We start from the raw sequence: 26,357 nt of genomic DNA on the forward strand, positions 1-26,357 counted from the left end.
ATATAAATACACCATGCCCTTTCAAGCTTGCCAGCGGCCCTCTCCATTAGAACTGTGTGATTGTAGAGGCCAGCACGTAAAGTGCTGGCTAGGAAGCCATATTAGCTGCACGTGGTAGACGTTGAGGCCGTTCGTCAGTCGCCCATGCTCCTCAAATAATTATTTAATTACTCTTGTTTTTTGGGCGCAGCAGGCTTCTTGGCGCTCTGTGTAACAGACTACGCCAGTCCTCGCTAGCACTCATCTCTTTGTTTTCTGGCACTTCTAGCTGGCACTTCCATGTCTGCATTTGTAATGGAAAAAGCAAATCTACAAGTGCCAGAAATGAGAAAAAAAGACAAACAAACAAACACGGAAGACTGGTTGAACTACCCGAAACTTAGATGTGACTGGAAAGCGTCAGTTGTGTTTGGGCTGCACATAGCGTGTGACCCCAAGATCATCATTTTCCATAGCGTCAAATTACACAACCTGCATCAGGACATGGTCGCTAAAATTGGTACTTAGAAACGGCCGCGGGGTGTGCTGCTGACGTGTGTAAATTACCGACTCGTTGCCACAACCGCCATGTCACAAAGAGGTATTCATCCGAGGCTCCCTGCCTTCCAGGGAAGGAAAGCTCCTGGAAAACAAGCTTTGGCAGGGATCCAGCATGCGCGCACACACAGCTGAAAAAAAAAGTAACTAGAAAGTGGTGAATGCGCGCCGAACATCTGGCTTCAATTACCGCGGCCCCTGACAGCTGGTAATTGATGAAATATGGCCTTCTGCTGCTCGTGTCCGCACGGAATATGCAGGAAGCAGAGCAACTCTACAGCCTATGGCCTATTGCGTGCTGTCTTCTAAAAAGACAGGCATGCGAGGCCCAATTGCCATGCAGCTGGCAACAAAAACCAGCAAAAATCACGAGCTTTCAGGAATTCGGTAGGTACAAATCTCGAAGTCCTCAGAAAAGGACTCTTAAGCCACGTCCACTTCGTGGGACGTAGGCCGAGCCCTAAAAACATTTGAATCACATAAATGTAGTTCAGAGAGAGTAGGAGTAATGATTCCTTCTTTGTAATAATAATAATAATAATAATAATCCACATTTGTAAAGCGCAAACCATCACCCGTTAGGGTCTCTAGGTGCTGGGGGCCGTCAGGAAGATTAAGCAAGCTATTGCCCAGAGTCACATGGTGCTGGGCTGACCTGCTGCCAGCCCCGGGGTTCGAACCTTTATCCCCAGATTCCGGAGTCAGTCACCCTGGCCGCGGCGCCACACCTCTCCCTTCATTGTCATTGTCATGACAATGGTTTTTTTACTGTCCACATAAGTTCATGTCAAGTTTAGAGACACTCTTCTCAAAGCAGCAGGTATATCAAGAAGCCATTCAGAGTTCAGAAGAATCCCAAACACGATGCATCCCTCCTGGAGGTCCCATATCTTGTTTGTATGTAGGTGATATTTGTATAATGTAAACAGATCAAGGCAGCGGAGCGCTGTACAGGGTCAAAGGCAAAGATGCTGTTAATGGAGGAAAGCTGGGTTGGGAGAGTTCCTTCTCTGATGGGTATAGCTTGTTGCCAGCTTTCTTCCAGACTGGCACAGGGTTGGGTCTTGAATCTTGAAGTGCTTTACATTGAGAGATGTATACCCAGTAATGATGTGCATGCTGAACTCTTCTGCAGGGCTGTGAAGTGAAAGAGGTACATCCAGAGGCCTTGTAGCAAAGTAAACAAAAACGTTGTACATCATAACTTGGGCTGTCTGACTTTATGAAGCTCATCTGTTGTTACAAGAAGTGTGCACGCATTGGCTGGCTTTCGGCGACACTGTAGATCGAAAGCTGGTGGGGAGTGACCAACCCTTGTAACGGTCAGGAGAGTATTTCGTTATCAGGGACCCCACATAGGCTGGTTTTCTGCGACACTGTAGATCGAAAGATGGGGGGTGGGGGGGCAGCCATAATTTCTGTCAGCTCAGCTGCTTGTTGCTGATCCTGAGAGGTGGACTGGTGCTGTGAAGTTAGGCAAGTTACATAGATTAGTACTCTGTCAATAGAGGCAAAGGCATACTTTGAGAAGCGGAAAAGTGTGCTCTCACAATCGCAGCTGGCGAATCAGGGAGTGGCCAGAGGCGTAGGAAGGGTGCCATAGACACTAACGCAAATAATGCATATGGGCCTCTAATTGCTGTTAGTAGTACAATACAGCAATAATCAGCATTCAGTGGGCCCTCAGGCCTCTGTGTCCTGGTGCCTCTGCACATGCTGCGCCATTGGTAGCTACGCCCCTAGGTGTGAGTAGTGGTGTGGAACTGTATCTGGAGCTGAGGTCGGGGTTCTGTGGCCTTGGTGGTGATTTAAACCCCCTGAGACTTATTCTTGACTCAAATCGTACTCCAGTATTGCTACCTGTGGGAGCTTGTTGAGGACTGCAGGCCCCAGTAGGAGCTGGTGTGACCACCACAGTGGTCTTGAAGCACTCTGGGTACTCTCCAGTGAGGCAGGTGTGTTTGGAAACAGGTGTGTTCCCTGGAGCTCTTGGATAGAAAGGATCTTAGAAGCAAGGAAGGGTGAGCGACTCCAAGAATTGTATGATTCTCGGTAGGTGGTAGCGCTTTGAAGTATGTGGTGGTGACCATGCAGGCAGGAGGCGCGTGGACATACATCAGGCCTCTTCCCAGTGACGGGTGCCGATAGCACTGGAATGAGTGTCCACAGATGACCTCCTTGAACTCGCCCTCTCCTCGCAATCTTAAGATTAGTGTATGCATGTATTGAGTAGATGCTAGTGTAAGAGCTTGTTGAGGCGTGGGTGGGGGAGCATTGGGGGGTGGCCTGGGGCTTTGCCTTGTCTGTCTCCCCAACCTTGACCGAGCCCTCTTTTCCTTGCAGTGCTGACCTTCGTCCAGAGCCGCCATCGATCTGTGGCCCCGCACACCCCGCGGATCCTGCTCTACGGGCCCCCCGGCAGCGGCACCAGCCTGCAGGCCGCGCTCCTGGCGCAGAAATACAACCTTGTCAACAGTAAGTCCTCTCTGGAAGCATGCTGTCATCTGTCCTATCGATCCTGTGCTCCTGCCGCCCGTCAGGGTTCAGTAAAACTCCCCCAGAGGAGGCCGCGGCCTCGTCGAGCGCAGGCCCCGCCGTTGCCTCCCATGATTGCTTTTCCCGCCCTTTGACTCGGCGCCATGTTGTGGAGCAGCAGCCGAGGTGCAGGGCGGGGCCGGCCGGGGCTGTGTGTCCTGGGGTGGGGGGGGGGGGGGGGGGGGGGGGGGGCTGGAATCAGCGCCATCCCAGGGGCGGCAGGAAGACGCCGGGCTTTCGGGTGGGGGGTGTTAAGGGGTAAATTAAGATGTAAAAAGAAATGCCACTGGAGGAGCTGGAATCCCAGCTGAAGGCCCTGCCCGAAGTATTCAATGCAGCCTGGAAATGCCCGCGCCGCAGGCTTGCCATGGTGCCAGGGTCAGGACGAGACTCAGAAGGGAAAAGCAGATTGCCAGAAATGTTTTAAGTCCTGGGCAAAGATTTCCCAGGACTCACACCTTCCAAGGAGCCCCAATGACATCTCCCTCTCTCTCGTTCTCTGTCTCTCTCCCTCTCTCAGTCTCTTCTCTCGCTCTCCCTCTCTCTCTGTCTCATCTCTCGCTCTCATCTCTCTCTCTCGCTCTCTCTCTCTCTGTCTCATCTCTAACTCTCTCTCGTTCTCTCTCTCTCTCTCTCTCTCTCTCTCTCTCTCTCTGTGTCTCATCTCTCACTCTGTCTCATCTCTCACTCTCTCTCCTTCTCTGTCTCTCTCTCTCACCCCTCTCTGTCTCTTCTCTCTCCCCCTCTCTCTGTCTCATCTCTCGCTCTCTCTCTGGCTCATCTCTCTCTCTCTCTCTCTCTCTCTCATCTCTCGCTCTCCCTCTCTCTCATTCTCTGTCCCTGTCTCTCTTCTCATCTCTCTCCCTCTCTCTCCTACTCTGTCTCTCTCTCCCCCCCCTCTGTCTCATATCTCTCTCTCTCCCTCTCTCTGTCTCATCTCTCGCTCTCTCTCTCTCGCTCTCTCTATCTCTCTCTCTCTCTCTCTCTCTCTCTCTCTCTCTCTCTCTCTCTCTCTCTCTCTCCCTTCTCTCTCTCATCTCTCGCTCTCTCTCTCCCTCTCCTCCTTTCCTCAGCTCTGTCTCACCTCTCCCTCTCTCCCTCTCTCTGTCTCATCTCTCGCTCTCTCTCTATCTCTATCTCTCTCTCTCTCTCTCTCTCTCTCTGTCTCATCTCTTGCTCTCCCTCTCTTTCGTTCTCTGTCTCATCTCTCGCTCTCCCTCTCTCTCTCGTTCTCTGTCTCTCTCCCCTCTCCCTTACTCTGTCTCACTTCTCCATATCGCCTCCCTCACCTCTTTCACATCTCACCTCTTCCAGCTCTCCTTCTCTCTCTTCTTATCTCTCTCTCTCTCTTCTTATCTCTCTCTCTCTCTCGTTCGGCTCTACCTCTCGCTCTCTTTCTCGGATCTTCCTCTCGCTTTCAGCCCCCCCTTCTCTGACGCTCTCCTCTCCCTGTCTCTCTGCTTATCTTTCTCCCACTTTCTGCCTATCTCCACCTCTGAATCTCTCTCTCCTTATCTTTCGACCTCTTACCCTACCGCACCCACCGTTGCTCTATTATCTTCTACCTCCATTGCCTCACCCTTTACCTTTCTGCTTCTCAGCCTACCTCCCTATAACTTATTCCTCTCCTTACCTCTCTCTGTCTACATTGTCTCGCTACCACTTCATAAGTTTTATCCCACATTTCTGTACTATACCTCTCGCTCTCGTCTCACTACTCACTGAATGAACATCCCCTCTCTTCTTCACTTCTCTCCACCTCTTTTTGACTACCTCTGTGTCACTCCTCTTCCACCTTCTGTCGTTCTCTGCGTCACCTGTCTGTCTCCTGTCTCTCATCTTCCTTCAACTCATTTATTTTACCTCGCATATGCCTTGATTCTCTGTCCCTGCTTCCCTATGATCCTACCCCCTCTCTCACTACCTCACACCTGTCTCTACTTTTCTTTCAAACGCATCTCTCTCTCTCTCTCTCTCTTGCAACCATACCTCGCTCCCTTTGACTCTCTGTCGTCCGTTAAATCTCTACCTCTCTACCTTTCTACCTTCACTTACACTTGTTCTTCTCACTTTGTAAGAGATGAACTGAGGAGCCTTGTTTATATCTTCTCTGCCTGCCTCACCTCTCTGTGCCTCACAGCTCTGTTAACACCTGACCTCTATGTGTGCCTCACTGCTCTGTTAACATCTGACCTCTATGTGCCTCACAGCTCTGTTAAGATCTGACCTCTCGGTGCCTCACTGCTATGTTAAGATCTGACCTCTCTGTGCCTCACAGCTCTGTTAACATCTCACTTCTCTGTGCCTCACTGCGCTGTTAACATCTCACCTCTCTGTGCCTCACTGCTCTGTTAACATCTGACCTCTATGTGTGCCTCACTGCTGTGTTAACATCTGACCTCTGTGCCTCCCTGCTCTGTTTACATCTCACCTTTCTGTGCCTCACTGCTCTGTTAACATCTCACCTCTGTGCCTCCCTGCTCTATTTACATATTACCTTTCTGTGCCTCACTGCTCTGTTAACATCTCACCTTTCTGTGCCTCACTGCTCTGTTAACATCTCACCTTTCTGTGCCTCACTGCTCTGTTAACATCTCACCTTTCCGTGCCTCCCTGCCCTATTTACATCTCACCTTTCTGTGCCTCACTGCTCTGTTAACATCTTGCCTCTCCGTATCTCTCCTCCATCCACTTCACTTCTCTCAACCTCACTCTCTTTACTTTGCTCTCGTTTTTTTGACATCTGCAGTTGTTCTACCTTCCCCATCCCCTCCCTCCTCGCTCTACCTTGTACCACAACACCTCTCTACCTCATTTCCCTCTTTAGCTTACACCTCTGTCCGGGGCGGTGAGGTATACCCAGGGATAACTGTGCCCAAGCGTGACTTCCATCCTATACTGAGGCCCTGAGCTATCCAGTGGGGGCTGGGGTTGTCTTCAGGGTTCACTGCCCAAGTGCCCTCCAGACAGTAGACATTTCACTCCTATACTTGCCCAGTGCACCCCTGCACAAGTCTGGAGTCCAGACCACTCTGGCGCACGACCCCCTTGTCACAGACTTTACGTCTGCGCTTCTCGCCCTATCTGTTGTCACTCACGCCAGTGCCATGTTGGCTTGGTAGTTTGGTCTGCCCTGTTCCCATGATGCACTGGGCCAGGGACAGACTAATTTGCATGTAGCCAGGTTCTGAGCTGGGATGGTGCAGTGAGCTAAAAAACGGTGATGGATCAAGCCCTGATCTGTTGACTGGGAAGAAGTGTTCTGCTTAATTCCGATACTCTGTCCATCACCACCCCCTTTTCTGAATCGTTTTGTCCACCATAAGCGTGGAAGGGTATGCTCAGACATGAGTCCCTTGCTCACTGCACCATCAGGATTCAAGCAAGCCGGGCCGAAGACGGCTGTAATGCCAGAAACCAGTCCCCGGAAGGTTGTTTCCTTTCCAGTAAAAGAATTGGCTTGGTAGTTTGGTCTGCCCTGTTCCCATGATGCACTGGGCCAGGGACATACTAATTTGCATGTAGCCAGGTTCTCAGCTGGGATGGTGCAGTGAGCTAAAAAACGGTGATGGATCAAGCCCTGATCTGTTGACTGGGTAGGAGTGTTCTGCTTAATTCAGATACTCTGTCCATCACCACCCCCTTTTCTGAATCTGTTAGCCTGCAGAGTTGGCAGAGTGCTAGAAAATTCGAGGGTCCCCCTACCGAGAGGGGAACAGTCCGATGTACAGCGTTTGGACCGTAGTCTTATTCCATAATCAAAGAGTCTGAATTTGTGATTTCCATGTTTTTAATCTTCACAAGGTGAATATTCATTCATATTCTTATTCAATATCAAGTTGTAAATCAGCATATCGTTACAGCATCGATAATTCAACCATTGTAATCCTCTACAAAAGATCCCCGATGCATTTCGGGCAAAAGCCCTTTCTCAAGGGAATGCTCTACAAACAAAAACAAATAAAACCAGAATCAATCAGGTGTCAAGCGCTTCATGTATACGATCGAAAGCAACCATGCATTAACCAGATAAAGAAGTGACTGAGCAGAACGTGCCGCTAGCTTAAAACGGGTGAAACGAAAACTACCTAGGTTTATCCCTGTGTCCGCAGTAGTGAAAAACAGAAGGTAACCAGAGTAGTGCATGCGTGCACAAAGCGGGGTGAATGGAGACGAAAAAAACGGTGAACAAATAGCGTAAATAGCAAAGTCTGTCCCAAGTAAGAACGTGAAAAACCACAAGCGTGCTCAAGTACGCTGCAAAGTACTTACATAGAGAGGTTTAAAGGGTGCCTCGCGGCGTTCCAGTAAGGTAGTGATACAGTGAATGACAAGGTATGGCGCCGGTATAACTACTGTGCTAAACATCAAGGAAGGACTCAATGCATGAGATTAATAAACAGAAAGAAGGGCCCAAAATGATGTGAAAGAGTGGTGAAGAATAGGTCGCCATGTTGGAAAAGGTCAAACAACACAGTGTAATGCAGGGTATTTACAGAAATAAACAGGAAATAAGTGACAGTGACATGAACTGATTATAGGTAACACAAAAATTCAATTCGATCGTTCAGCCCATTGGGTGCCATCGTGGAAAGGAAACGGATCCAGAAATTCTCCCGTTTGAGTAAAGTGTTCTTGTTGTTATAAGCTACTGGTACTTGTTCCAAAATTTGAAATTTGAGTTGGGCAACTGTGTGTCTGGATTCAGCAAAATGAGAAGCAACAGTGGATTTAAGATTGTTGGTGCGGATGTTGCTTTTATGTTCTAAAATCCGTGTGCGGATTTTTCTTTCAGTGTGTCCCACATAGCATTTACCGCACGGACACTTCAAGAGGTAAATGACATTTTTCGAATTGCAGGTAGCGTTTACTTTGAGTTTGATAGAGTGACCTTTCATGGGGTGACACATGACGTTGCCAGTGATGCAATTGTTGCAATTGGAGCAGTTGTAGCAGGGTTTCAGTCCTTTGTATACTTTCTGTGTATCATCAAGGTTAGGTTTTGATAACATTTCTTTCAAGTTTCTACCTCTTGTGAAAGCAAAAATAGGCGGTTGAGTGAACAAACCCCTGAAATCTGGTTCAAGGGTGAGGATGGACCAATGTTTTCGGATGATGGCCTGAAAGCGATTGGACGTCCTAGAATATTTGGATACTACTACCAAGCGTTCTGATTGTTCTTTTGGTTTAGGTTGCAACAAGGCGAGCCTACTTTTCTTGTCGCTTCTTGTCATGGCTAGGTCCAATATTGGTGTGGGGTATCCCCTGGCATTCAATCGGTCAAGCGTGTGTTGCATTTGTGTCTTGCATTCATTTGGATCAGAGACTATACGTTTAATCCGTAAAAGTTGGGCATAGGGTAGATTGTTCTTGAGACCAGGGCGGTGGAAACTGCTATAATGCAGTGTAGAATTTCTGTCTGTGGGTTTCCTGTATATGGTCGTGGACCAATCTCCTTGGCTCCTGTGAATTTCCACATCAAGGTAATGTATCAAACTTTCATCGTGTTCCCATGTGAACTGGATCCTTTGGTTAAAATGATTCCATGTTTCCAGAAAAGTATTCAAAGTGTCTGCGTTGCCCTCCCATAGGAGGAAAATGTCATCAATGAAGCGTAAATACAGTCGGCCATGTTCTTGCCAACTGTTCTGACTCAAGATATAAGATTCCTCAAATTGCTTCATATAAATGTTGGCATAACACGGAGCTGCCGAATTTCCCATGGCAGTGCCATTGAGTTGGAGGATCCATTTGTCTTTGATAGAAAAGTAGCTGTGATACAACGTGTATATGGTTAATTGCATTAAGAATATTTTGAAATCAGCGTCTAGATCAGATGCGGATAAGGCGTGTTCAATAGATTCAATGCCTCCATCGTGTGGAATGGAGGTATACAGTGAACATACGTCCACCGTACACATGATCAGTTGGGTGTTTCTGAGTTCATTCATGATGGGTTCTATTTTGAGCAAAAAATCAGTTGTATCTTTAACATGTGATTTGGTGGCTAGAACAAAAGGTTGCAAGTATCTGTCCAGGAATTTGCCGACATTTTCATGGAGACTCCCCCTAGTCGACACTATGGGCCGGAAAGGGGGATGGGTCGGATGCTTGTGCATCTTCGGCAACATGTAGAGTGCCGGAGGTCTAGGGTTAGATGGTGTTAAGAATCTGTGGGTCTTGTCATTGATGGTACCTTGATCGAATGCTGTCTTAACGATAAGTGTTAGATCTTGTGCGTACTCCTTGGTAGGATCTGCCGGTAGGACATCATAGGTGTTTCTATCATCGATGTGTCTGTCAACTTGTTGATCGTAGAAGGTGGTGTCCATAATGACAAGGGCACCCCCTTTGTCGGCATTCTGACAGGTGATAGTCGGATCATTGGCCAATTTCTGAAGGATGTTTCTCTCCTTCCGGGTTAGGTTCCCACGTTTTATTTTCGATTGGAAAGGTAGGTTTAAAATTTCCTGCTTGATTAAATTTTCAAAGGCATCTATGATCTTGTGACTTTGTGGTGGCATGAATGTGCTGTGGGGTCTCAATCCTTTAAGCATGTCTTCCTCCTGTGTGGCCACTGGGTTGATGTTAGTAAAGAAGTGTTTCAAACGAATGTTACGAATCAGCTTAAAAGTACTGACTTCCAGTTCCAAAGAGTTAATGGTGGTGGTAGGAACAAAGGATTGACCCTTTTGTAGGGTGTCAATTTCTTCCTTGGTGAGGGTGGTAGAAGATATGTTGATGACCAGGTTGTCTTGAGTATTCAACGTCTGCCTTTGGGTTTCTTCTTGGTTTGAGGAGGTGTCTTTTCTATTTCCTCTGCGGGTTTTTCCCCCCCGGGGTCTTTCTGTTGATCCGGACCTGACTCTAAAAAATGAACCGAGGAGTCTGTAGAGGTACTCGGTGTTTGTGTATCCACATCTGGTGTTGTGCGGGTTGGTCTTGATCTGCTGTCGTCATCAGAAGATGATGTTTCAGTAGCTGAAGCGGGATTATAGGGTTTGTTAGAGCGACGGCGGGCATACACCTCTGCCCAGGTGTATACCTCGCCGAGCTTGTAGTCTATAGTGTCCCTCTTAAACTTCCGCAGTTTTCTCTCCTGGGTCTCTCGGTGTGTTTCTCTAATTGGACTTTGATATCATCCAACATTTTGTTCAGGTCATCTGCTGATAGGGAGTCGGTCAGTTCCTTTTTTATGTTGGTAATTTCCAGTGTTAGTTCATCCAGAGATTTGGCAAGTTCCTCCACGATCAGTAAGATCAGATCGAGGGAACACTTATTGAGTATCGCGTACCAGCGTTCTACAAATTTCACGTTGTTTTTGCATAAAAGTGGTTTCAGTGGGACACGAAGGCCCCGAGGTATCCGTTGTACACGATGGTACCGTATCAGGGTGCTTGCGTGTAATTTCTGATTTGACTCCTTTTTCAAGAGGTAGAGCAGTTGTTTCAGATTACTTTCAGCGCTGCGGGTATTGCCAGCAGCGGTAATTTCTTCCTGGATTAAATTATAAATTATAAATTATAAATTTTGTCAGCATCATCGGTTGTGTAGGCAAAGGTAGAAGGTGGGACACACTGAAAGAAAAATCCGCACACGGATTTTAGAACATAAAAGCAACATCCGCACCAACAATCTTAAATCCACTGTTGCTTCTCATTTTGCTGAATCCAGACACACAGTTGCCCAACTCAAATTTCAAATTTTGGAACAAGTACCAGTAACTTATAACAACAAGAACACTTTACTCAAACGGGAGAATTTCTGGATCCGTTTCCTTTCCACGATGGCACCCAATGGGCTGAACGATCGAATTGAATTTTTGTGTTACCTATAATCAGTTCATGTCACTGTCACTTATTTCCTGTTTATTTCTGTAAATACCCTGCATTACACTGTGTTGTTTGACCTTTTCCAACATGGCGACCTATTCTTCACCACTCTTTCACATCATTTTGGGCCCTTCTTTCTGTTTATTAATCTCATGCATTGAGTCCTTCCTTGATGTTTAGCACAGTAGTTATACCGGCGCCATACCTTGTCATTCACTGTATCACTACCTTACTGGAACGCCGCGAGGCACCCTTTAAACCTCTCTATGTAAGTACTTTGCAGCGTACTTGAGCACGCTTGTGGTTTTTCACGTTCTTACTTGGGACAGACTTTGCTATTTACGCTATTTGTTCACCGTTTTTTTCGTCTCCATTCACCCCGCTTTGTGCACGCATGCACTACTCTGGTTACCTTCTGTTTTTCACTACTGCGGACACAGGGATAAACCTAGGTAGTTTTCGTTTCACCCGTTTTAAGCTAGCGGCACGTTCTGCTCAGTCACTTCTTTATCTGGTTAATGCATGGTTGCTTTCGATCGTATACATGAAGCGCTTGACACCTGATTGATTCTGGTTTTATTTGTTTTTGTTTGTAGAGCATTCCCTTGAGAAAGGGCTTTTGCCCGAAATGCATCGGGGATCTTTTGTAGAGGATTACAATGGTTGAATTATCGATGCTGTAACGATATGCTGATTTACAACTTGATATTGAATAAGAATATGAATGAATATTCACCTTGTGAAGATTAAAAACATGGAAATCACAAATTCAGACTCTTTGATTATGGAATAAGACTACGGTCCAAACGCTGTGCATCGGACTGTTCCCCTCTCGGTAGGGGGACCCTCGAATTTTCTAGCTTTGTGCCCACACTGTTAGGTCAGACAGTGTTCATCCGATTGCACGCTACAAACCATTACAATCAAGACAAACTTTGATTTATTTACGCTGTGCGAGTTCCCACTAACTTTAGAGTTGGCAGAGTGGGCATGGATCCCCTGAAGAGTGGGCATGGATCCCCAGCAGAGTGGGCATGGACCCCCTGCAGAGTGGGCATGGATCCCCTGAAGAGTGGGCATGGATCTCCTGAAGAGTGGGCATGGACCCCCTGCAGAGTGGGCATGGACCCCCTGCAGAGTGGGCATGGACCCCCTGAAGAGTGAGCATGATCCCCTGCAGAGTGGGCATGGATCCCCTGCAGAGTGGGCATGGACCCCCTGAAGAGAGGACATGGACCCCCTGAAGAGTGGGCATTGACCCCCTGCAGAGTGGGCATGGACCCCCTGCAGAGTGGGCATGGATCCCCTGAAGAGAGGACATGGACCCCCTAAAGAGTGGACATGGATCCCCAGAGTTGGCATGGACCCCCTGCAGAGTGGGCATGGATCCCCTGCAGAGTGGGCATGGACCCCCTGCAGAGTGGGCATGGACCCCCTGCAGAGTGGGCATGGACCCCCTGCAGAGTGGGCATGGACCCCGTGAAGAGTGGGCATGGACCCCGTGAAGAGTGGGCATGGACCCCCTGAAGAGTGGGCATGGATCCCCTGCAGAGTGGGCATGGATCCCCTACAGAGTGGGCATGGATCCCCTGCAGAGTGGGCATTTATCCCCTGCAGAGTGGGCATTTATCCCCTGAAGAGTGGGCATGGATCCCCTGCAGAGTGGGCATGGATCCCCTGCAGAGTGGGCATGGATCCCCTGCAGAGTAGGCATATTAATCCCCTGAAGAGTGGGCATGGACCCCCTGCAGAGTGGGCATGGACCCCCTGCAGAGTGGGCATGGACCCCCTGCAGAGTGAGCATGGACCCCGTGAAGAGTGGGCATGGACCCCGTGAAGAGTGGGCATGGACCCCCTGCAGAGTGGGCATGGACCCCTGCAGAGTGGGCATGGACCCCCAGCAGAGTGGGCATGGACCCCCTGCAGAGTGGGCATGGATCCCTGTGAAGAGTGGGCATGGACCCCCAGCAGAGTGGGCATGGATCCCCGTGAAGAGTGGGCATGGACCCCCTGAAGAGTGGGCATGGACCCCCTGCAGAGTGGGCATGGATCCCCTGCAGAGTGGGCATGGATCCCCTGCAGAGTGGGCATTTATCCCCTGCAGAGTGGGCATTTATCCCCTGCATAGTGGGCATGGATCCCCTGCAGAGTGGGCATGGACCCCGTGAAGAGTGGGCATGGACCCCCAGCAGAGTGGGCATGGACCCCGTGAAGAGTGGGCATGGACCCCCTGCAGAGTGGGCATGGACCCCCTGCAGAGTGGGCATGGACCCCGTGAAGAGTGGGCATGGACCCCCAGCAGAGTGGGCATGGACCCCGTGAAGAGTGGGCATGGACCCCGTGAAGAGTGGGCATGGACCCCGTGAAGAGTGGGCATGGACCCCGTGAAGAGTGGGCATGGACCCCCTGAAGAGTGGGCATGGACCCCCTGAAGAGTGGGCATGGATACCCTGCAGAGTGGGCATGGATCCCCTGCAGAGTGGGCATGGATCCCCTGCAGAGTGGGCATTTAGCCCCTGCAGAGTGGGCATATATCCCCGGCAGAGTGGGCATTAATCCCCTGAAGAGTGGGCATGGATCCCTGCAGAGTGGGCATGGACCCCCTGCGGAGTGAGCATGGACCCCCTGCAGAGTGAGCATGGACCCCGTGAAGAGTGGGCATGGACCCCGTGAAGAGTGGGCATGGACCCCGTGAAGAGTGGGCATGGACCCCCTGCAGAGTGGGCATGGACCCCCTGCAGAGTGGGCATGGACCCCCAGCAGAGTGGGCATGGACCCCTTGCAGAGTGGGCATGGACCCCCTGCAGAGTGGGCATGGACCCCCTGAAGAGTGGGCATTAATCCCCTGCAGAGTGGGCATTAATCCCCTGAAGAGTGGGCATGGATCCCTGTAGAGTGGGCATGGATCCCCTGCAGAGTGGGCATGGATCCCCTGCAGAGTGGGCATGGATCCCCTGCAGAGTGGGCATGGACCCCCAGCAGAGTGGGCATGGACCCCGTGAAGAGTGGGCATGGACCCCCTGCAGAGTGGGCATGGACCCCGTGAAGAGTGGGCATGGACCCCGTGAAGAGTGGGCATGGACCCCCAGAAGAGTGGGCATGGACCCCCAGAAGAGTGGGCATGGACCCCCTGCAGAGTGGGCATGGATCCCCTGCAGAGTGGGCATGGATCCCCTGCAGAGTGGGCATGGATCCCCTGCAGAGTGGGCATGGACTCCCTGCAGAGTGGGTATGGATCCCCTGCAGAGTGGGTATGGATCCCCTGCAGAGTGGGTATGGATCCCCTGCAGAGTGGGCATTTATCCCCTGAAGAGTGGGCATTTATCCCCTGAAGAGTGGGCATGGATCCCTGCAGAGTGGGCATGGATCCCCTGCAGAGTGGGCATGGACCCCCTGCAGAGTGGGCATGGACCCCCTGCAGAGTGGGCATGGACCCCCTGCAGAGTGGGCATGGACCCCCTGCAGAGTGGGCATGGATCCCCTGCAGAGTAGGCATGGATCCCTCAGAGTGGGCATGGATCCCTCAGAGTGGGCATGGATCCCTCAGAGTGGGCATGGACCCCCAGCAGAGTGGGCATGGATCCCCGTGAAGAGTGGGCATGGACCCCCTGAAGAGTGGGCATGGACCCCCTGAAGAGTGGGCATGGATCCCCTGCAGAGTGGGCATGGATCCCCTGCAGAGTGGGCATGGACCCCCTGAAGAGTGGGCATGGACCCCCTGAAGAGTGGGCATGGACACCCTGCAGAGTGGGCATGGATCCCCTGCAGAGTGGGCATGGATCCCCTGCAGAGTGGGCATTTATCCCCTGCAGAGTGGGCATTTAGCCCCTGCAGAGTGGGCATATATCCCCGGCAGAGTGGGCATTAATCCCCTGAAGAGTGGGCATGGATCCCTGCAGAGTGGGCATGGACCCCCTGCGGAGTGAGCATGGACCCCCTGCAGAGTGAGCATGGACCCCGTGAAGAGTGGGCATGGATACCCTGCAGAGTGGGCATGGACCCCCAGCAGAGTGGGCATGGACCCCGTGAAGAGTGGGCATGGACCCCCTGCAGAGTGGGTATGGATCCCCTGCAGAGTGGGTATGGATCCCCTGCAGAGTGGGTATGGATCCCCTGCAGAGTGGGTATGGATCCCCTGCAGAGTGGGCATTTATCCCCTGAAGAGTGGGCATTTATCCCCTGCAGAGTGGGCATGGATCCCCTGAAGATTCACTGACATCTGTGTCTGCCCTGCAAATGATGGATGAATGGAGGTGCTCAGTGGGCTCCGGCCCCGGGGTGCACTGACATCTGTGGCTCTCAATAGTGCAGCAGGTTCAGTGGCACCGGCGTGAGGGTATGTTTTCTAATGCTGGATAATGGGACAACAAGTCAGTTTCCCTAGCTGACATTGTGCCAGGGTACCCCCTGGCATGCTCCTAGCATCCAGAGCTTCGGGACCCCATAGGTCGAAGTTTGAGATCCGGGTCACCAGGGCTGGACGATTGAATTGGACTTTCCTGATTACTGTTCTTAAAACATGCACCTAGCAAAATGTGGAATTCTGGGCATATACCTCTCATTTTGAAAGCCTTTCTGTGATTTCCAGCAGAGTTCAGTGACCTCCTTGTTTGTTCTGGCGAAGAGACAAGCTCTCCTGCACCCTGTCCAGCACAGCACCTGGTCTCTATTGTCTGTTGATTTTGTGCTGCTTTGGCCTAAAATAAAAATTCAAGATTTCTGATGGATCCTTTTAACCAGGGCTTTAAGTGGGATGAAAAAACTGGGGGGGGGGGGGGGGGGGGGGGGGTCTCTTAATGGGGCGTGGCCAGTGTTATTAAGGGCGTGGCTTAAAACATGTTGCTAAAATTCAGCATAGTGCCTAGCATAGCGTGCCGCCCGACTTGTATTTAGCTGTTTCTGTTTCTGTTTCTGTCATACCACAACCAGCTTTTGTATATCCAGAAATATCATAGAGGTGACGGGTTGCACCAAAAGGTTTTAAGAATATTGAAAATTGGTTGGATAACCAGATTTTAAAGTTATCGGGAAAGGAATCTTCCCAGGGTCGGGTACTTAATAAGAAGAATTCTTTTATCAAGGGGCAATTTATTCGACCCTCTGGACAAGACAGAATATTACAAGTCTTGATAAAGATGGTTTAAACTGCTGTATCCATCGAAACGCGTCGACGCATCGCCTTAGTACAATTCAAGGAACCAGCACTGGTGTGGACATACAGATTTGAATGTTGTATAATACGTAGTGCCAATATAGGATACTGAATGTACATTGTGTGTTGAACAAATTACATGTTTTTACATTTTTCTGTCGGTCTTCCCAATTATGCAGGTCATAATTGACAGTGTTTTAATTTGTAGGTATTGTACTGTGGATTAGGTCACTTGATTTTAATGATATGCTTTTTGTATTGTGATGTTTATGAATTTATATGTGTAATAAAATACCCTACATCTTTTTATATATAGTTGTGCATGAATTATTGCTATTATTATTGTGTTAGAACTGTGAATTTGTATCAGGGGGACATTGTCTTTTCAGTCCACACATGGATAAGGTCCACGAGCTTCTCCGGGGCCAACTAGGCATCCTTAATGGACATGCTTTTCTACAGCTCCCACCTATTTGGTGAAAAGGTGGATTTGTACCTGGAACATTTTAAAGAAAGTCGAGCCACTGCACGTTCTCAGAGTCTTTCAGCACCAATCTGGCAATCTCCACAATTTCGTCCTTTTAGTCAATTTTACAGGGGACTAGCGTATCAACTTTGCCAGCCCACACCACAGGCTTCCCTGCCAGCCCACACCACAGGCTTCCCAGCCGTTTCCACAATGGGCTATGGGTCTGGTTGACAACAGTTCGGCCACCAGTTTTATCCCAATCTACTACCCCTCTGGCAATGACCACAACACAAAGGGTCTTTAGTATGCCTTTAGCGGCCACAGCCATCTCGAAGGAGGCAGGCTCAGCCACTTCCAAACGGAGTGACAAAACGTTACATCAGACAAATGTGTCTTGCAGATTACCCAGTTGGGCTCCACCCTGCTGTTCCTTTTCAACCTACCACACCTTCCACCTACAGTTGAACACCTGTCAGAGGACCAGCTATATGTCTTATGCTAGGAAGGCAGGCTTTTTTGGCCAAAGGAACAATAGAGAGGGTACTAGCCTCAGAAGTGCGGACTGGGTGTTATTCTGCTACTTCCGTGGAGAAGTGTGGCTCAGGGGTTAGAGGCGGCAGACCCGGAAGCTGAGATCGGCCCTGGATCAGGGTTCAATTCCCCACCTCGGCGGGTCTTGGGCTAAAAATTCCACGGACTCGACAATTCTCGCTCCGGTGCCTACTCGACTCACGGGTTCACACTCTGCGACTCTGGGCAATAGCTTGCTTAATCTCCACAACGGCCCCTCGCGGCGGGATGCCTGGCTTTCACCTTGTGGATACCCTGCCGGGGTTATCTCACAGGGGAATACCAGGACGGGTTCCCTAAGCAAGCGCTTAGATACCGACCTCGGTCAGTGATTTGCGCTATATAAATACATGTGCATTTACATTTACATTTCCTTGTGCCAAAGAAGGATGGAGGCATCTGCCCTTTCTTGGATCTTTACACTTTAAATGCCTTTCCCGTGCAAATAAGAACTCTATAATCTCTCCATGTACCAGGTTCTGTCTGCCCTGAATCTTGGAGAGAGGATTGTGGTTTTGGACTTAGAGGACACTTATTTCCACATCCGCATCCTGCAGGCCCACAGATACTAAATGCGGCTGAAGGTGGACCTCAAGCACTTCTAGTTTGCTGTGCTCCCTTTCGGCCTCACCAGTGCCTGTCAGGTGTACACAAAAGTGATGGCACTGATCACTGCCACAATTAAACAACAAGAGAAGAAGGGAAAGCAACTGGAGCCACTCTTGGTCCCCCTAAACAATGTAAATCCAACAACAAAAGAGTGCATCCGGTAAGGGAAGAGCTAGCAAGAGGAATCACTCTGATTAAAAGAACCCGCACTCACCAACCTAGTTGGTGACATGCCTCCTCCTTGGGTTCCCAACAGAGAGGTGAGTGATTCCTCTTGCTAGCTCTTCCCTTACCGGACGCACTCTTTTGTTGTTGGATTTACATTGGTCACTGCCATTCAGAGGAGCTCAGGGGTCTTGAGAATCAACTCTGCCACTTTAAGATGGCAGCTCCATTACTGAGCCTCCCCTAGACGCCTCTTTGTCGCGCCTTCTTATCAGACGTCACTTCCAGCTTTCCGGACCACGTCCCGCGTGGAGCCGGCGAGGGGAGTCCCAGCCTCTTGACTATAATAGTGCGGGTGTGCCTTGTTGCCAGTTCCTCCAGTTGTGGCAGACACGGGTAGGTGATTATGCGTCACTGTGAGTACGATTTTATTTACGGTCAGGACGTTCTCCTGAGCGCTCAACGTCGTTACTTATTCACTCATCTTTGATGGTCCTGAACCCTTTCATGTTACCTCACCTGACAGGTTGCCTATAGCCTGCCACAACCATAGAGCCCCTCCCCTTCATTTCAAGAGGATAAGCAAGATACCATTTCTACATGTTTTCTCATACATCTTGGATATAAATACGATGGGATGAGCATGCTTGATCTTGCTAAAGATATGTATGTCTTTGGGCATCCGATCATTGATCTCTCACTCTTGTAACTTTTCTAGATGAATGACACAAGTTCGGATACGATCTCACCCTTCACACATGAGGCACTGACTCATTCTTCACGTGCTACCTCTTTTTTAGCCACTATACATTCCATGTGGCTGATACATACTCACACTATTTTTCTTTTGTCTCTTTCAGGTTGGATTATTTTTCTTAGGTGACTGAAGACATATTAGTATTTCTTCAAGCACCATGACAATTAGTCTTTTAAGACTAAGGGGGTCATTAGGATGACGGGTGGACTTAGTCCACCCGCCATTCTATCGGATAATGGGACCGCCCGCCATAAGGGCAAGGGTCCCGTGGGGGGTATTAGGATGCGCCCGCCACAGTGGCGGGCGCATCCTGCATTTTTAACATTGTGGCGGGCGGTGCTCTTAGCACCGCCTGCCTCAATGCTAAAAATGCACGTATGCATTTGCATACACAAAGCAGCAGGCGCCGCGTGGTGCCTGCCGCATTGCGTATGCAAATGCAGGGGGGTACCACAGGTACCCCCCATGTGCACCCCCTCCTCGCCTTCACTATGGGGGCCCGCAGGGGGCCCCCAAAGTAAAGACTGCCTGCCTTTCCGTGGCGGCATAGCCTCCACGGAAAGGCATCTGTTTTAGCCCATCCTAATTTGGCTGGCGGTGTCTGATAGACACCGCCACCATATTAAACCTTTTCCGCCCCTGTCGCAAGGTGACCGGGGCGGAAAAGCGGCGGACGGTCTTTCCGTCCGCCGCGATCCCCCCGCCATAGTAATATGGCGGGTGGGTAATAGGTGGCGGGCGGGCAAGAATGTTGGGCGGATTGCAATGGGGCGGTGGCGATCTGCCCGACATCCTAATGGGCCCCTTACTCTGGGAGACTTCCCCTGTTTCTTTAAGCAACTTTTGTCTAATTAAAAACAAATTCACATTATACCTGGTCTTGATGAAACATCGAGGATCCTTTATGGACCAATAGGGCGTGAAACATGTCGACCTCACTTACTACACATACTATTTGAACCAAACTATATTTCCTCATTAGTGGAAAGCAGCATTTTTAGGTCTCGCCTGTCAATGCGCATGCGCATTGAGCTTGCGAGACTATAGGGGCTTAAACAGACTTTAACCAACTTGCGATTCCTTGCAGTGCCCGTCAAATTTAAGCTCAATGCGCAAGCGCATTGACATTAAAAGCGCGTGCACATGAAAGCGACAAGGCTCCCTCCCACGGCTATCCCCACCCCCACCCACCAGCACCTCCTCTCGCTCTCCCCGCACACAGCCAGGCTCGCATTTCTCCTCCCCCTCCCCAGCCGCCAGCACCTCCCCTCTCTCTCCCTGCACACAGCCAGGCTCGCATTTCTCCTCCCCCTCCCCAGCCGCCAGCACCTCCCCTCTCTCTCCCTGCAGTTTCACGGCCGTGTCTCGTCTTAAACCCGCATTTGAGATCTTTGCATTGAATACTAAAAGATGTTGGAAGCCTCATGTTCTTAAAAGAATTTGTAATAACTAACACACAGTGGCAGCCCTCTATCTGTTTCGTGTGCCTTGATGGGGTGGGGGGCTGAGGGGGCTTTGAATGCGGCTTCCCTTTGCAGGCTCAGTTTGAAGCCCTGCTCTTAACTATGCAGCCTTGACACTCGGTGCAAACGGAGTAGCAGCAGAGAATACTAAAAGATGTTGGAAGCCTCATGTTCTTAAAAGAATTTGTAATAACTAACACACATTGGCAGCCCTCTATCTGTTTCGTGTGCCTTGATGGGGTGGGGGGCCGAGGGGGCTTTGAATGCGGCTTCCCTTTGCAGGCTCAGTTTGAAGCTCTGCTCTTAACTATGCAGCCTCAACACTCGGTACAAACGGAGTAGCAGCAGAGAATACTAAAAGATGTTGGAAGCCTCATGTTCTTAATAGAATTTGTAATAACTAACACACATTGGCAGCCCTCTATCTGTTTCGTGTGCCTTGATGGGGTGGGGGGCTGAGGGGTCTTTGAATGCGGCTTCCCTTTGCAGGCTCAGTTTGAAGCCCTGCTCTTAACTATGCAGCCTCGACACTCGGTACAAACGGAGTAGCAGCAGAAAGGAACGGGCTGCAACTTGCAAAACTCCACGACTCCAAGCGCCACCGCCTCAGCCTGCACAACTCATTTAGCAGAAAGGAACGGGCTGCAACTTGCAAAACTCCACGACTTCAAGCGCCACCGCCTCAGCCTGCACAACTCATTTTTTTACCAGTGAAACAGACTATTTTTTTTAAAAAATTCGCCAGCCTTCGCCATCTGTTCCCCAGCCCCCAGCCCCCAGCACCTCCCCTCTCTCTCCCTGCACACAGCCAGGCTCGCATTTCTTCTCCCCCTCCCCAGCCGCCCTCACACACTCACAACCTCACACACCCTCACACCCTCAATCACACTCAAACCCTCACACACCATCACTCACCAACACACTCTCACTCACAACCTCAACACCCTCACCCTAACCCACTCACCCTCACACCCCCTCACTCACCCTCACACCCCCTCACTCACCTTCACCCTCACACCCCCTCACTCACCCTCACCCTCACACCCCCTCATCCTCACCCACCCTCGCTCCCCTCACCCCCTCACAACCCTCTCACCCTCACTCCGCCTCACACCCTCACCCTCACACACCCTCACCCCCCCTCACCCTCGCACCCTCTCACCATCACCCCCCTCACCCTCACACACCCTTACCCTCATCCCCTCACCCTCACACACCATGCTCTCTAGAGATGTGGCCTGACGACCAGAGCTGCCATCTAAGTCACGTAAATACGAAACATTTTGCATTCCAAATGCTATAGGTGTCACATTCGCGAAAGTTATAACTATTGGCGTTGTAAATGACAAAGCTATCAATTTCGCTATTTTAAAAACCAACTAATATATAAAATATTTGTCATTTACAAGACCAATAGCTCCAACTTTTCTAATGCGAGACCTATTGCATTTCCAATGCTTGTTTAGTTTCTGTTTTTACTCTACACAGTGGACACAGGAATAAAAACCTTTTTATCGGACACCACCGTGGTATTTTTAACTCACTATCACACTCGCTCCACACACCCGCACTCACCACAAAAGAGTTTTTTTCAAAAAGATCTCCTCCAAAGAGCTCTCTCGCGGGGTGGTGGGGTATTGCAGCACCGACCCCACGAGAAGCAAATACTCCCAATAATGAAGCATGACACCTTCGCTGGAGTGTGAGGGCAACTTTTCCAAATAAGGACATTTCCCCCCAACTTATACATCCATCCTGAGACAAACAAAACTTCTATCCCCCTTTTTTTTTCTCCCCCTCTCCCCCCATCCTCACTCTGTCCGCTGCCTATTGGGCCAGAATCTCCTTAACAAACAGCTACCCTTGAGTGTTGTACACAAGTGTTCTAGGGGGCATGGGTACTGGACCTCGTTTTTTTGTTTTTTTCCGTCCCAGTCCCTACCTCTGTGGTTTGTGTCATCAGTTCATACCTTCATAAAGCTCTCTGTCACGACATTCAGGCTTGTGGAGAAGGGTATTTTGCCCACACAATACTGTTGGACCTATTAGTTTGAGCCATTCGACAGACGAACCACTATAGCAGGTACTGCTTTGGTATCTATTCACAAGGTGAGGTATCCATCAGAAAAACCAATGACATACCTTTGTTCACACTCTTTCTCGTGGATACTTTCACCAAGCAAAGATTCCTCGCTGCCCTCCCACCTCCCGGTTCTGTCTAAAAAAAAATCCCAACCCAGGAAACTGCACACTGATTTGTTGAATCTGCTGAGAGGCTCTGAGTCTGAGGGTGCGGAACAGTTCATGAAAGAAACTGACATCAGCACCCATGGATGGTGCTAATATACAGCTCCATTCGTCACTTCCGGCGCAGAATGGCGTTGATGCAGAGTCACACATTGGTGTGGACAAGCATTGCTTTCAATTGTCATTATCAAATCAGCCATCTGGGAATATTTATAAGGTGAGGAATTTGCAGTTAGATTGAGTATCCACAAGAAAGAGCGTTGCCTAAGGTAATTAACTTGTTAATTTTATTTAAAGTCTGCTTTGCCTGCGTGAGGGTTGATCGCCCCTTCCATTTCAAAATGTAACCTGCGCTCTCTTGTTTACACTCACTTGCAGTCAGCTGCGGGAAAGTTCTAAAACAAGAGGTGGCGGCTGAGACCAAACTGGGGGAGCTGATTAGGCCGTACATCAAGAGGAGACAGCAAGGTAAGACCAGTTGTATGCAATGTTCCCTCTCATTTGTTATCCTCCTTATGCGGCAGTGTATGTTCTCTGTTCTCTGAACCCGAACATGCACGCGAGTGCAGCGACAAATCACTTCAAATACCACTACACATTTTGGCTTAAAAAAAGTGAAAAAAGGTGCATTTCCACACAAACAGCACCACGTGAGGGAGTCTTTAGACAGGTTTGTAATTTAGATTGACACGCCATGGCATGAATTGGTTACACAGGCAAATACACTCTGCGTTTGGAAAAGCACAGGACTCCCAACGTTTGTACCATTATAAGACTCGTCCAACACAGGGCCCAACTAGGAACCCAAAGCAGCCCAGGTAAATTGTCAGAGCAACCTCTGTAGGGTGCATAGTGAGTGCAGCAAGTGAGCCTGACCAATGCAAGGAGTGTTAAGGGGGGGCTCTTCCCCCTAAAAGATTTGGAAGAAAATGGTGCATTCTACCACATATTTGTCATTTTTTTCACTTGAATGACCTTTTAAAGCATAGTAAATGATGACCTAAGAGTGCCGCAGGATTCAACAATCTTTGTTGGGACTCGTCAATGATTCCCTCACTATCACCCTCCAACAGTGCCCCTCATCTCTCCATTGCCACGTCCTTTGCAGCAAGGATATTAACCCTCTGTGCTACCTTAGATGAGTCAAAAGTGGAACTAGACAAAACCCAGATCTCTCTCCAGAAGGTCCATTAATCACCATTAATGATCTTGACACTTTTATTGTTTCCTGAACACCACTGGGTATACAAGGCACTCTGCAGCGGATGCTACAAAAACAACTGCACTGTTTGTTTACTTCTGTTGCAAATCTTTGGTAACGATTTCATAAAATTGGGATATGGCTTTGAATGTTGTATCCTAATGAAATGAGTAAATTTTTTGAAGACGGTGCGGGGTGCCGTGAAAAGCACTGAGGCGCTGGGGTCTCCCCGCTCTAGTGCGAAGCTGTGAGTAGGTCTTAAGGAGAAATGACATAAAAGTTGGTGCTGCCAGCCTTGACCCTAATTCAGCATCTGCGGAAATGCCTGGTGGGCTCACCACAATGGCATTGCGGCTACACCTGCTGACTCTGGCACTGGGGGACCAGCCTCCAATCCCAGCCTCGGCTCAACATCCTGTGATTCTGGCAAGTCCCAAGCGCAAAAGAAATATGTAGCACATCCCAGTGCTCATATAAACTGCCCTGATGACCTCTGGTCGGGTTGTGGCTTTTTAAAACCCCAAACATCATTTTTTTTAAAAACCCAGTCTTATCACACTATGCTGAAAGGGGTGCAAAATCACCAAAAATAGAAACGTTGCTACCTCAGGTAGGATGACCCCCCATGACTGTTCACGGCAGGTCTTGAACACACGGTTCTTGCCTTCATCATCCAGTCCGAAAGTGCAGAAAGTGCATGTAGGTGCTACAGACCCCGATCCTCCAGCTTGAGGCCAAATGCCATTTGGAGCACCTAGGACCCTGTTGGTACCTTAGGGGCTTACAGGAGCGCTGTCACTATCCTGTGGGGCATCCCAACAGAAGTGGCCCTCTGACCCGGAAGGAGCTTCATGACCAACCTGACCGTCATCTGTTGATGTTGACACTATTGTGACGTCCATTTGACTAGTGACATTGCAAGTAGTGTTGGGTCGGCCACGCTGCCACTGCTCCCCCACAACAAGCAAATGACCGTTGTGCGCTACACTGGCTTTTTAAAAGCAGCGGCGTGTGATGTGCAGTGAAGTGTGTGTGCTTTTTACCCGAGACTCTGCGCGCTTGGGGTAGCATGGGTGTGTGTGTGTGTGTGCGCACACATTACAGGTAGCAATGGTTGTATGTTTACCCCAGTATTGGAACTTTCATAGATTCCCATGCTTTGTATCATTCCCCGTCGTCGGAATGGGAGCCTCGGTAACAAAAATACCATAGCTGTAGGTACAAAAGACAAAGGAAAAAGGCCTAGGCCTCATTCCCTTTTGTAGCATATCACCCTCTTTTTGTAAAAGAGACCAAACTTTGGCATCAGCCAATCAGAAGTGCCTCACCCCTTAGAACCTTCCTGAAGGAACCTCAGAGCTTCAGATTTTCTACCGCACGTTGTGCTTAGGGAGTTTCCTGTGAACTCTGCTCAACTTCTACTTTTCTAGGAATTTCTTTGCATATTTTCTTCAGAATCTTTTGATTCTCTTCAGGATTACTGACTACCTTCCAGGATGAGTGAAATGGAGAAGAAATTAGCCCTTTTCAAGCCTTGTTCCACCTTTGGCAAGAAAAGGCTTTTTGTGGAGGATAGGCACAATGACTGCATCTATTGCCTCTATCCTGACCACCAGGCTGCTGACTGCAAGATCTGTCGCACCTTCTCAACCAAGACCCTCCGGGACCGTGAGGGTAGACTCTTGACATGGCTCCAGAAGCTGAAGTCCAGAAAGGATACTGTCTCTAGTGACAGTGAGGATGCAGCGTCGATGTCTTCATCAAGAAGGTCAGTGAAGAGGGGTAGGGGTTCTCCTTCCCCTTCTAGGGAAAGACCTTATAAGGCCTCTAAAAAGACCCCCAGTGAGTCTGAGAGCTAGGGTCCCAGCCAATCTCCTCACAGAAGTGAAAAGGAGAAAGTGGGTCCTGTTACACCTTCAAAAGGTGAGAAGACTGCCTCAGCCTTCAAAAAACCTTCTTCTCAATCTTCTGAGAGGAGCTCTAAGTCCTCGACGACAAAGACGTCGACGGCGGAGGTTCCGTCGACGGAAAAATCAGATTCGAGATTGTTATCGTCGACTGTGGCGTCGACGGGAGTTTCGTCGACGAAGGTACAGTCGACGGCAGGTATGTCAGCTCGACGGAGAAGGCGCCGACGACGAAGATGACGTCGACGACGAAGATTTCGCCGACGACGAAGGCTCTGCCGACGAAGGCGTCGACGACAAAGGCGCCGACGACGAAGGTTACAGTGTCACCGACGACGATGGTGACGACGACGGTGGTGTCGACGATGACGTCGACGACAGTCTCGTCGACGAGGGCATCGACGACGACCACTCTGACGATGGCGACGGCTGGTGTGCCCACAATTTCCTCTTCGACGACCCCGATCATGTCGACGCATGTACAACCGCCGACGACGGAACCGTCGACGATATTATCCTCTGAGAAAAGGATTACCATTTCTGTGACGAGAATCACGCCGGAGATGACTTCTCCGAGGAGTGTATCCCCCCCTTCTATCAACTATGCTATTGCAAGAAGGGGAGTCAGAGGATAACGACCAGGACGCTTTCAGTTATACCAATAGTCCTTCCCAACTTTTGGTCAAGTGCCAGGAGACGGACTCTGAGGGTGAATACATCCAAGAGGAGAGTGGTTATCATCAAACGGCCCAGTCGCAACATCATTCGGGCCAGGATATGGTGACGGTGCCATCTTCGTTTCTCCAAGATTTGCATATCATTCTGCAAGACTATAAATCAAGGGCGAATAGGCCACTTCATGTCCCGGCAGCATCAGCTACACCGGCAGTATTTTCGCCCTCACCAGTGACGC

The 26,357-nt window shown here is 49.7% G+C and overlaps 1 protein-coding gene across 1 annotated transcript in view; it reads left to right on the forward strand.

The window, feature by feature from the left end:
* The window catches only part of AK8 (adenylate kinase 8), an 841,444-nt gene that overhangs the window by 535,594 nt on the left and 279,493 nt on the right, over positions 1–26,357 (forward strand). Inside the window, exons 9-10 of the mRNA XM_086924758.1 lie at positions 2,881–3,012; positions 22,715–22,804. Of these exons, the coding sequence (XP_086780884.1) occupies positions 2,881–3,012; positions 22,715–22,804 (222 nt within the window). The remainder of the gene's footprint in view (positions 1–2,880; positions 3,013–22,714; positions 22,805–26,357) is intronic.

This window comes from Lissotriton vulgaris, chromosome 5, assembly GCF_964263255.1.
Source record: "Lissotriton vulgaris chromosome 5, aLisVul1.2, whole genome shotgun sequence".
Lineage (NCBI taxonomy): Eukaryota > Metazoa > Chordata > Amphibia > Caudata > Salamandridae > Lissotriton > Lissotriton vulgaris.